At 45.7% G+C, this 12,220-nt stretch overlaps 1 protein-coding gene across 1 annotated transcript in view; it reads left to right on the top strand.

The window, feature by feature from the left end:
• LOC126210101 (organic solute transporter alpha-like protein) overlaps positions 1-12,220 on the top strand; it is a 168,084-nt gene that overhangs the window by 93,385 nt on the left and 62,479 nt on the right. Inside the window, exon 3 of the mRNA XM_049939236.1 lies at positions 11,285-11,436. Coding sequence (XP_049795193.1) covers positions 11,285-11,436 — 152 coding nt within the window. The remainder of the gene's footprint in view (positions 1-11,284; positions 11,437-12,220) is intronic.

Raw genomic sequence — 12,220 nt, 5'->3', positions numbered from 1 at the left:
TGTCCGCTGTGCCGTGCGTGTGATCATTGCTTGTACAGCCCTCTCGCAGTGTCCGGAGCAAGTATGGTGGGTCTGACTCACCGGTGTCAATGTGTTCTTTTTTCCATTTCCAGGAGTGTATTTTATGTCCTCCCTCACAATGCAACGGTCAATTCTGAAGTGAACTGTGGTACCCTTAGGAAACTGAAGAAATGGCTTCAGCGTGTTCGTCGCCACAAGAATACAAACTAACTTCTCCTTCACCGTGCCAACACAAGCCCTCATAAAAGAACCCAAGAGGAGCTCACGGTAGTTCATTGGGCTGTTCTTCCGCTTCCACCCTACAGCCCGGATCTCGCACACTCCGACTTTCATCTCTTTGGCAGTACTTGTATGATGGGAAGGTTACTGATGCAGCAAGACTTTGGTTCCGATGTCGAAAAGTGGAGTGATACTACGCGGGCATACAGGCTCTCGCAATAAAGTGGCGTAAGGCCATCGCATTGATCGGAGGTTATACTGAAAAATTGGGTTTTCAGTCGAAAGAGTGAGGAACTGGGTGTTGTACGGGAATCCGAAGTAAAATTAATTTGATCTCAGAAAGTAAAATGTGTTGCATTACTTAATGAACGCGCTACGTGAGCTGCAGAGCGTGATGGTTGGTAGATGCGAACTATGTGAGCACATTATGCCAATAAACTTACGTTCGAAAACGCCTTGTCTGCTTGCTAGCGTCTCTGGAATGCGGAGGAGGGCGCTGGCAATTGGGACCACACAAGCTAGGCAAGGAGTAAAGAGGACATTATACACTACTGTCAGGAAACACAAGTTTACGTAGTCTAAGGGACTGATGACCTCAGATGTTAAGTCCCATAGTGCTTAGAGCCATTTGAACCATTTTGAACCAATTTCAGTACATTTTGTGTAGCGCCTGATGGTCTCTTGCGACCCCTTTGTAAGATTCCACGTGTATCACGGGCGATCCGACTGTTCCTCGCATTCGTGTCACAGGATCTTGGCACTGACTGGACGGGTGTCTCGTACACCACAGTTTTCATGTACCTCGTGTAGTGGGTAGGAGCAGGGAGGAAGAGGTAACGTGCTGGGGCGAAATTACTTTACACAAGTTACAAAAAAAAAAAGTTAATACAGAAATATAGGATTTTACTATTAAAGCTCAAAACTTTGTTTTCCTGCACAGTTACACGTCACATACCCTTACTTCATATTACAGTTTCTAATGACACTATGCTACACTCCTGGAAATGGAAAAAAGAACACATTGACACCGGTGTGTCAGACCCACCATACTTGCTCCGGACACTGCGAGAGGGCTGTACAAGCAATGATCACACGCACGGCACAGCGGCCACACCAGGAACCGCGGTGTTGGCCGTCGAATGGCGCTAGCTGCGCAGCATTTGTGCACCGCCGCCGTCAGTGTCAGCCATTTTTCCGTGGCATACGGAGCTCCATCGCAGTCTTTAACACTGGTAGCATTCCGCGACAGCGTGGACGTGAACCGTATGTGCAGTTGACGGACTTTGAGCGAGGGCGTATAGTGGGCATGCGGGAGGCCGGGTGGACGTACCGCCGAATTGCTCAACACGTGGGGCGTGAGGTCTCCACAGTACATCTATGTTGTCGCCAGTGGTCGGCGGAAGGTGCACGTGCCCGTCGACCTGGGACCGGACCGCAGCGACGCACGGATGCACGCCAAGACCGTAGGATTCTACGCAGTGCCGTAGGGGACCGCACCGCCACTTCCCAGCAAATTAGGGACACTGTTGCTCCTGGGGTATCGGCGAGGACCATTCGCAACCGTCTCCATGAAGCTGGGCTACGGTCCCGCACACCGTTAGGCCGTCTTCCGCTCACGCCCCAACACCGTGCAGCCCGCCTTCAGTGGTGTCGCGACAGGCGTGAATGGAGGGACGAATGGAGACGTGTCGTCTTCAGCGATGAGAGTCGCTTCTGCCTTGGTGCCAATGATGGTCGTATGCGTGTTTGGCGCCGTGCAGGTGAGCGCCACAATCAGGACTGCATACGACCGAGGCACACAGGGCCAACACCCGGCATCATGGTGTGGGGAGCGATCTCCTACACTGGCCGTACACCACTGGTGATCGTCAAGGGGACACTGAATAGTGCACGGTACATCCAAACCGTCATCGAACCCATCGTTCTACCATTCCTAGACCGGCAAGGGAACTTGCTGTTCCAACAGGACAATGCACGTCCGCATGTATCCCGTGCCACCCAACGTGCTCTAGAAGGTGTAAGTCAACTACCCTGGCCAGCAAGATCTCCGGATCTGTCCCCCATTGAGCATGTTTGGGACTGGATGAAGCGTCGTCTCACGCGGTCTGCACGTCCAGCACGAACGCTGGTCCAACTGAGGCGCCAGGTGGAAATGGCATGGCAAGCCGTTCCACGGACTACATCCAGCATCTCTACGATCGTCTCCATGGGAGAATAGCAGCCTGCATTGCTGCGAAAGGTGGATATACACTGTACTAGTGCCGACATTGTGCATGCTCTGTTGCCTGTGTCTATGTGCCTGTGGTTCTGTCAGTGTGATCATGTGATGTATCTGACCCCAGGAATGTGTCAATAAAGTTTCCTCTTCCTGGGACAATGAATTCACGGTGTTCTTATTTCAATTTCCAGGAGTGTATAAGAATAACAGCTTAAGAGTTTGACGGCAATGCACATCAAATCAAGCTCAATTTACAAGCTGTACACACTGACTGTAACTCAGGAAAAGAAGGTTTCAAAACTGAAATCAGTTGCATAGAGGTTACGTAACAACTATGCAAGTTGAAGCCTGAGTTATAAACTTCTTGAATTCTGATGTAATCCAATTCCAGAAGAATGAACTCGCAATTACTATACAAATTATTAAAGCTTGTAAAAGGCGTTATAGCAAAGTTCACTGCATTTTCGCTATCCTGAATCAGTCATCCCGATAGTCATGTCTTTTTAGATTTCTATACTTTTGTCTGCAGGAATACAATTAATTTTTCCATTTCCTGGGCACGGCAACAGCCAGCTGTAATCTCAGTGCCGTTAGGCGACTGTTCGACGCTTCCAACGGTTTCGTTCCTTCATCGAGGTACTTCTTTTCCTAGACCTCGAAGCTGATTGGTGATTCTGAAGCTGTTAGTTGAAGAGAACATGAAACATATTTTCACAAAACGCCAATAAAAATATTTTGCTCACATCACTCAGAAAACGCTTGCAATTCACCGTCGTATCTTACGTTTGGAATTAATATTTGATGAGGATATAAAAGATCGAATGTAACTCTGTCGTTGCAATGTCCAACGTGCCTTTCACCAGGTGCGACAAACATCCAGAGATGGTCAAACTCGTCCCATGTCTCATTGATGCCGCTCTGTGGCGTCGTACTTCATCGAAAGTTGTTGGAAGGGAAACCACACACAGAGATTCTTTAAGAGTCAGAAAAGAAAAGAAAAAGATCAGATGTCGTGTGAGGAAGCGGCCTAAGGGGCCAGTGGTGCAAAGCGAGACCTGCACACTCCTTTGGATCCATCGCTGAGGCAGCTCACTGTTAGGAAATGCTCTTACGTGCGGGAGACATTGTAATGGCCTTTCGCCCTGTTGTGAAAAGCCAGGTCTCCAACTTATCCAAGTACGTGACACAGGTAGTTGTCGTTTTCGCAGAAATGAATGAGCCCTAGGTCTTTTTTCAGGAAAAGGCGCAAGACACTCGAAGCTTTGGATGGTCTCTTTCGTCGGCGTTTACAATATACATGTTCAGAAAGTGTTGTGACTGACAATTCGCAGTTTTTCACAATACAACTTTTATTGATGGAAGTTCACAAGGTAGATAACTTAATACACAAACGAAAAGTAACAATAACGAAAAAAGTCTCCTAATTGAGGAAAACAAAAGTTCACTTCTTATTTTCCACAAAAGTTCGTGGTAACAGTCCAATTTCGAGTCGAAGACGTAATTTTCAACGGTTGCAGTACACGAGGTCGGCATCCGGCGTGAACTGAACTTCGGGCCTGGTTCTTGCCCCCTAAATAGCCGTCTCCAGCCAGTCAGATTTCGGCGTAGTGATACTTCCTGCAGGCCGTGGCTCGGGCTCCCCCTGCAGGAAGTAGTGCTCGGAATGTCTGTTTGCATTGTGTGTAAATAGCCGATGTTTACCATGCTGCTTTTGGGTGCGCCTTTGGGCATAATCAACCTCGTCCTCTGTGGTGTTATGTGGGTTGCCGGCCCTCAGGGGCTACTTTGTCTCCTGTATAACAGAAAGTAAGTGTTCTACATTTTTATATTTTAGAAGAAGCATTTGAAAAAAAATTTACAGGATATTGTTCAGTCTCTTGTTAACTATTTTTCCAAATAATCACCATCCCCTTGAAAGCTTCTTTAAACCCTCCTCGAAGAACTCTCCCGCTAGCTCCTTCGGCCACTTCACAACCTCTTTCTGCACATCCTCGTAGGTTGATAATTACACTCACGTGCGCCTTCAGGGAGGTGGATACATGATAATCTGAAGGCGCCAAGTCAGGAGAATACGGAGAGATGGGAGGGGTCGAAAAGTGCCGAACAAAGTGAATCCAAGAGCGCCGTGGTTGCAAAGGCAGTGTGAGGACGGGCGTTGTCGTGCAACAAGGACACTCTTCTCGTCAACATCCCCCTCCTTTTGTTTTGAATGCTGCTTTTGAGATTTTTCGGGTCTCACAATATCGTTGTGCGTTGATGATCTCTCCCCGAGACAGAAATTCGACCTAAATGATGCCTTTCCGGTCCCAAAACAGTGGCTACGATTTTTGTGCCAGAAATTGTGATTTTGAATTCTTTCGCAGACGGGGAGTTGCTGTGACGCCATTGTCCCGCTGTCTTTTTGTCTCAGGAGTGTAGTGAGCCACTTACGTGTTACCTCCAGTCACAACAGAGCTCAGAATTTCCTCAGCTTCCAGTTCAAGTCATTCAAGAGCCTCGCCGGCGCTACTGACCCGATTTTTCTTGTGCTGCTCTGTCAAGTGTTTTGGGACCCATATTGTGCACAGTTTTCGATAAATCAGCGCTTCGGTGAGTGTCTCGTATAAGACAGTTCTGGAGAGTTGCGGAAACACGGCAGAAATTTCATCCACTGTCAAGGGGCGGTTTTCACGAACAGTTTCTATTTTTTCATCAACTCAACAGTCAAACTGTAGGGTCTCTCACTCCCCTGTTTGTGATGAACATTAGTTCTGCCTCACTTAACTTCCTACACCACTTAAACACACTCGTTCTGCTATTCTTTCCGCGAATATAAAGCGAACCGCAGCACGTGGCTCGCACTTGGCTGGATTTCTTATCGACATCTTTCACGCAGCTGGATGCCACAACATCGGTTAAGGGGGGTAGGACGTGAAACGGGCCGACTTGGAGCAGGCGAGGCACCACAGGAAATTTTAATTTCCACTGTCTATACTTTTACAAATAAATTCATAAAACTTTGTCAGCATGACCAGGAAGGATCCAGGATTCACACTCATAGCAGAGGAAGTTCAAATACATAACAAAACAAATTTTTTTTACATGTGAAATTTCATCATTTCACTTGGTATTGGCTGCATTTGTTGCTATAGGTACACTTTTCTTCATAAGTAAGAGAGATTCTTCGATGAATTTTGCATAGCATAAAAACCATACTTACAGGTGTATGAAACTCTAGAATTTCCCAAATCTGTTAAAAACTGTGGTAAAAATTGAGATAATTAACTATAAAATTCAAGTTTTCTCCAAACACGAAGTTTAAAACGTAACAGCCCATTCATTTTTCCGTAGATTAAGTATATTCTAGAGTTTAAGAACCTTCAGCATCGCAGCGCGTCAGCAATCGTTCGTTAATATGTTAAAAACTAGAAACCCGCCTCGATTGCGAAAAAAGCACCTAGTGTTAACCTAGGCTTCGGCGTAGATACTACACCTTCTTCAGAACAATAAAACCCACAAGTGCCTAAGAAGACCTTTGTCAATGATTAAAAGAACACCAGAGCTATACATTTATGAACGAAAAAAAGGAGAACACAAACAGTACATATGTACAAAATCAAAACCACTACTTAACTTAATGGTGTACGCTCCACCTCACACCGGCCTATGTTCGATGGGCCATGACCCGCCATAAACTGCTTTGGGGACGTAGCATGAAATGTTATCAGTGTGGTCTACAAATTCCTATTCATGTGTTCAGCAAAGGACGGCTGTGGGTAGTAAGAGTAGTGGTAACACGCGCGACACCATTATCGTAAAATCTCCTTAATTCCCTATGTTCGATAGGCCTGTGTGAGGTGGAGCGTACACCATTAAGTTAAGTAGGGTTTTGACTTTGTACATATGTACTGTTTGTGTTTTCCTTTTTTTTCCTCATAAATGTATAGCTCTGGTGTTCTTTTAATCATTGACAAAGGTCTTCTTAGGCACTTGTGGGTTTTATTGTTCTGAAGAAGGTGTAGTTATCTACGCCGAAACTTAGGTTAACACTAAGTGCTTTTTTCACAATCGAGGCGGGTTTCTAGTTTTTAATATATTAACGAACGATTGCTGACGCGCTGCGATGCTGAAGGTTCTTAAACTCTAGAATATACTTAATCTACGGAAAAATGAATGGGCTGTTACGTTTTAAACTTCGTGTTAAGAGAAAACTCGAATTTTATAGTTAATTATCTCAATTTTTACAACAGTTTTTAACAGATTTGGGAAATTCTAGAGTTTCATATACCTGTAAGTATGGTTTTTATGCTATGCAAAATTCGACAAAAGATCTCTCTTACTTATGAAGAAAAATGTACCTACAGCAACAAATGCAGCCAATACCAAGTGAAAAAATGATGAAATTTCACATGTAAAAAAAAATTGTTTTGTTATGTTTCTGAATTTCCTTTGCTATGAATGGGAATCCTGAATCCTTCCTGGTCATGCTGACAAAGTTTTATGAATTTATTTGTAAAAGTATAGACAGTGCAAATTAAAATGTCCTGTGGTGCCTCTCCTCCTCGAAGTCGGCCCATTTGACGTCCTACCCCACTTAAGCACTACCGTGTCCCTGCGATGGCTGCTGTGGTCACAGGATCCGCCGCTAACACCACTCCCTGTTTTGGCCGCAGTACACTTACTTTCTGAACACGCCTCCTATAGCTGATATGTTCCCTATACAGTTACGCTACCCTGATTCACTTTCCACGAAAGCTGTCTATTTGAAACGTGTTTCTCAATGATAAACTGAAAACGACTTACCGATAGATCAACAGAAACTGGTACGTAGGCGGAGACACTAATATCGGAGACACTAAAATCGATTCCTGCCACACTCTCAACCCCACATCGATCGAAATCTCCTACTCCTTCACATTCATTAAATTTTTCAGTCTTCATTCGAATTCTGAATACTGAAAGTAACAACAGTGAAAAACAGAAAATCGGTTTATCCAGTTTTGTGTTAGCAGAAGAGCCAACACCGTGTTACGAGTGGAGGCCGAAATGCACGCGTTTTAGCTCACGCAGGCTGGCGTGAAGAGGAAAGAACTATACTGACGTGAGGTCTGGAACATGACAAGGAATGAGAATTCAGAAAGCGGACATAATTAGTTTGATACTTTAATCCATTAACGATGAACGTCGCTCTTGACGGTACATGATTCACAATATTATCTGTTCAGGTTATAGTAACCGAATATGGCGCCTTGCTAGGTCGTAGCAAATGACGTAGCTGAAGGCTATGCTAAACTGTCGTCTCTGCAAATGAGAGCGTATGTAGACAGTGAATCATCGCTAGCAAAGTCGGCTGTACAACTGGGGCGAGTGCGAGGGAGTCTCTCTAGACTAGACCTGCCGTGTGGCGGCGCTCGGTCTGCAATCACTGATAGTGGCGACACAACTGCCATTACATGCTTGTCCCACTTCATATCGCTCTGCAATGTTACACCCAAATATTTAATCGACGTGACTGTGTCAAGCGCTACACTACTAATGGAGTATTCAAACATTACAGGTTGGCAGCAGTAAAATTGTACTGCAGTCAGCCTCAAATGCTGGTTCTCCAAATTTTCTCAGTAGCAATTCACGAAAAGAACGCCTTGTTTCCTCTAGAGACTACCACCCGAGTTCCTGAAGCATTTCCGTAACACTCGCGTGATATTCAAACCTACTAGCAAGTGTGGTGTCTGGCGGTGACACCACATCCAGGAACCAGTTATTTTCAGCCATTTTATCACTCGCATTGCAGTCAAAAAACTGTATAAGTGAAAACCGGTCGTTTCAATGATAACCGCCATCGCTATCTCATAGCATCACATCTCAATGTATCTCATCGCACCTCATTGCTTCTCATCACATTACATTGCTATGAATTTCCATCTTTTCCAACTCCATCTCTATCTTCATCTCCATCCTCATTATAAGTAGTTCTTTGAAAGTTATAAGAATAAATTACCACGTTTAACAAATAAGTGAAGACTGTGGACCAGTTCCGCACCAGACTGCTCAAATCTTTGGCTAACAGTATTCCCGGCTTCATCTACATCTGCACCTGCATACATACTCCGCAATCCACCATACGGTGCGTGGCGGAGGGTACCTCGTACCACAACTAACATCTTCTCTCCCTGTTCCACTCTCTAACAGAACAAGGGAAAAATGACTGCCTATATGCCTCTGTACGAGCCCTAATCTCTCTTATCTTATCTTTGTCGTCTTTCCGCAAAATGTAAGTTGGCAGCAGTAAAATTGTACTGCAGTCAGCCTCAAATGCTGGTTCTCCAAATTTTCTCAGTAGCAATTCACGAAAAGAACGCCTTGTTTCCTCTAGAGACTACCACCCGAGTTCCTGAAGCATTTCCGTAACACTCGCGTGATATTCAAACCTACCAGTCACAAATCTAGCAGCCCGCCTCTGAATTGCTTTTATGTTCTCTCTCAATCCGACCTGATAGGGATCCCAAACGCTCTAGCAGTACTCAAGAATAGGTCGCACCAGCGTTCTATAAGCGGTCTCCTTTACAGATGAACCACATCTTCCCAAAATTCTACCAATGAACCGAAGACGACTACCCGCCTTCCCCACAACTGCCATTACATGCTTGTCCCACTTCATATCGCTCTGCAATGTTACACCCAAATATTTAATCGACGTGACTGTGTCAAGCGCTACACTACTAATGGAGTATTCAAACATTACAGGATTCTTTTTCCTATTCATCTGCATTAATTTACATTTATCTATATTTAGAGTTAGCTGCCATTCTTTACACCAATCACAAATCCTGTCCAAGTCATCTTGTATCCTCCTACAGTCACTCAACGACGTCACCTTCCCGTACACCACAGCATCATCAGCAAACAGCCGCACATTGCTACCCACTCTATCCAAAAGATCATTTATGTAGATAGAAAACAACAGCGGACCTACCACACTTCCCTGGGGCACTCCAGATCATACCCTCACCTCCGATGAACACTCACCATCGAGGACAACGTACTGGGTTCTATTACTTAAGAAGTCTTCGAGCCACTCACATACTTGGGAACCAATCCCATATGCTCGTACCTTAGGAGTCTGCAGTGGGGCACCGAGTCAAACGCTTTCCGGAAGTCAAGGAATACGGCATCCGTCTGATATCCTTCATCCATGGTTGGCAAGATATCATGTGAAAAAAGGGCGAGTTGCGTTTCGCAGAAGCGATGCTTTCTAAAGCCGTACTGATGCATGGACAGCTCTTTCTCAAGGAAATTCATTATAATCTAACTGAGAATATGTTCGAGAATCCTGCAACAAACAGATGTTAAGGATATTGGTCTGTAATGTTGAGTGGTACTTAAGAGAAGTAAATAAATTAGTGAAATGAAAGTGAAATAGAAACTAAAAAATAAATGATAAACTTTGTTTAGTTTAGAGAGTACATACTGGCAAACAGCGGGCAGAGCAGAAGAGACAATGACCGTGAAGTCAGCATAGCACGTTCAGGAGAAGCAGTTGATTCAGCCGTCAGGGCATCGCCCGACCGGCTCACGTGTTTCTCAATTGTCACATGTGATCACAGGCCCTCGCCTACATTCCAAGAGCCAATGACCGACGTTAAGAAGATCCTTCGAGAAGCTTTTCAACGTGACAGAAGAGGCAATGATCGTGAAGTCGTTCACCGTCAGTAAACTGAAGTGAATAAATACGCGAGACGCAGTGGGCCCGACAAAAAGGGTAGCAGCAGTTTTCAGTCAGTTTCGGTGCTGAAGACCGTCATGTAAGAAGAGACCACATCATACACAGACGCACCAAGTCTGCCGCTGTAATGGAATAGCAAGCAGCAGCCTCGGCGCCAGAAGACAGAAGTGAAAAGGTATTTGAAGTCTGATTTTTACGTACCCGGGTGATTCGTGAGGACGGGAAGGAGACGGCCTCAGATCAGCACTGTGAGCTGGGATGAAGATCTGACAGCCGAAGACTGGCAGGCTGGAGTCCGTTGTTCGAGTGCGGGACACTGGCCTTCCCCTGCCGCGCCGCGCCACTCCGCTGGCCGACGCACAACACTGACACACGCGGCCGCTTAGAAAAGAGAAACACTGGGACGCCACATCCAAGGTATCACCATCCGATTCACGACTTCGTTGTCAATAATTAAACGGGCCACAGCACGAGGCGCGTCTCCACTCAATTGGGCGAAACAGCGACATGAGTTACACACCGCCAAACGTAATCAGACGCCGCCGCTGCCGCAGCAGAAGGCTTCGCAATCGACACAGCTGCCGCTCTCCCAGCCAGAACAATCCAGTAAGGAAACCGTTGTACAAATCTTCAATAAAAGTTATCTTATGTAAAAATGCTGTTTCATTCTAGCTCATATCTGGGCCAAGGAAGAATTAACTTATTTAGTATTTTCACCCTGACGTAATGCTTTAGAATTAAATGCCCATTGCAGTAATGCTCATCCTGACAACTGACTAGCATCAAAATAGAAAACCCAGTTACATCTAGTGACAGAACTGTTACAGTAATTTTGAGGATCCGTCGTTCTACCCTTCTTATATACATGCGTTGCCTCCGCTTTTTTCCAGTCGCTCGGGGCTTTACGTAGGGCATGAGATTCGCGATAAATGCAAGCTAAGTAAGGACCCAATGCAGTAGAGTACTCTCTGTAAAACCGAATTGGAATCCCATCAGGACCTGGCGATTTATTTATTTTCAACCCATTCAGCTGCTTCACAACCCCAGGGATGTCTATCACTATGTCCTCCATACGGGAATCTGTACGAGACTCAAACGGCGGTATGTGGTGTGTGTGCCCGCAGCTGTGGACCCCCTCATCATCGTATTGGTGTGCACCGCCCTGGCTGTGGTGTCCATCACCATAGCCCTGTACTCCACCACCATGAGGGACATCGTCCAGCGGGCGCCCCGCGAGGTCAAGGGCGACACCGCCGCCGTGCTCGCCATACACCCGGTGAGTAGTCAAACTCCACTCCGGCAGCCGCACTCTGCGATGATAGTTGTAAGGACATTTGTGACTATTGCTGTCTATCCGAGGCCTAATGAACTTATCAAAAAAACTCTGAACCCAAAAGTACAGGGTGATCAAAAAGTCAGTATAAATTTGAAAACTTAATAAACCACGGAATAATGTAGATAGAGAGGTAAAAATTGACCCACATGCTTAGAATGACATGGGGTTTTATTAGAACCAAAGAAAAATAAAGTTCACAAAATGTCCGACAGATAGCGCTGGACAGCAAAACTGCTACCGTGACGGCTGAGAGGTACGCCGATATGTTACAGAATCGCATCATCCCCAGCCTGGCTGATAAACACCTGCTGGAACGTACGATGTTTATGCAGGTTGGGCTCCACCCCATATTGCTAGACGCCTGAAAGATCTCTTGCGCGCGTCGTTTGGCGATGATCGTGTGCTCAGCCGCCACTTTCGTCGTGCTTGGCCTCCCAGGTCCCCAGACCTCAGTCCGTGCGATTATTGGCTTTGGGGTTACCTGTAGTCCCAAGTGCATCGGGATCGAACGACATCTCTAGGGATGCTGAATGCAACATCTGACGCCAATGCCTCACCATAACTCCGGACATGCTTTACAGTGCTGTTCACAACATTATTCCTCGACTACAGATATTGTAGACGAATGATGGTGGACATATCGAGCATTTACTGTAAAGAACATCATATTTGTTTTGTCTTTCTTTGTTATGCTAATTATTGCTATTCTGATCAGATGAAGCGC

This window comes from Schistocerca nitens, chromosome 10, assembly GCF_023898315.1.
Source record: "Schistocerca nitens isolate TAMUIC-IGC-003100 chromosome 10, iqSchNite1.1, whole genome shotgun sequence".
NCBI lineage: Eukaryota > Metazoa > Arthropoda > Insecta > Orthoptera > Acrididae > Schistocerca > Schistocerca nitens.
This window is presented reverse-complemented; position numbering and strand designations above follow the sequence as displayed.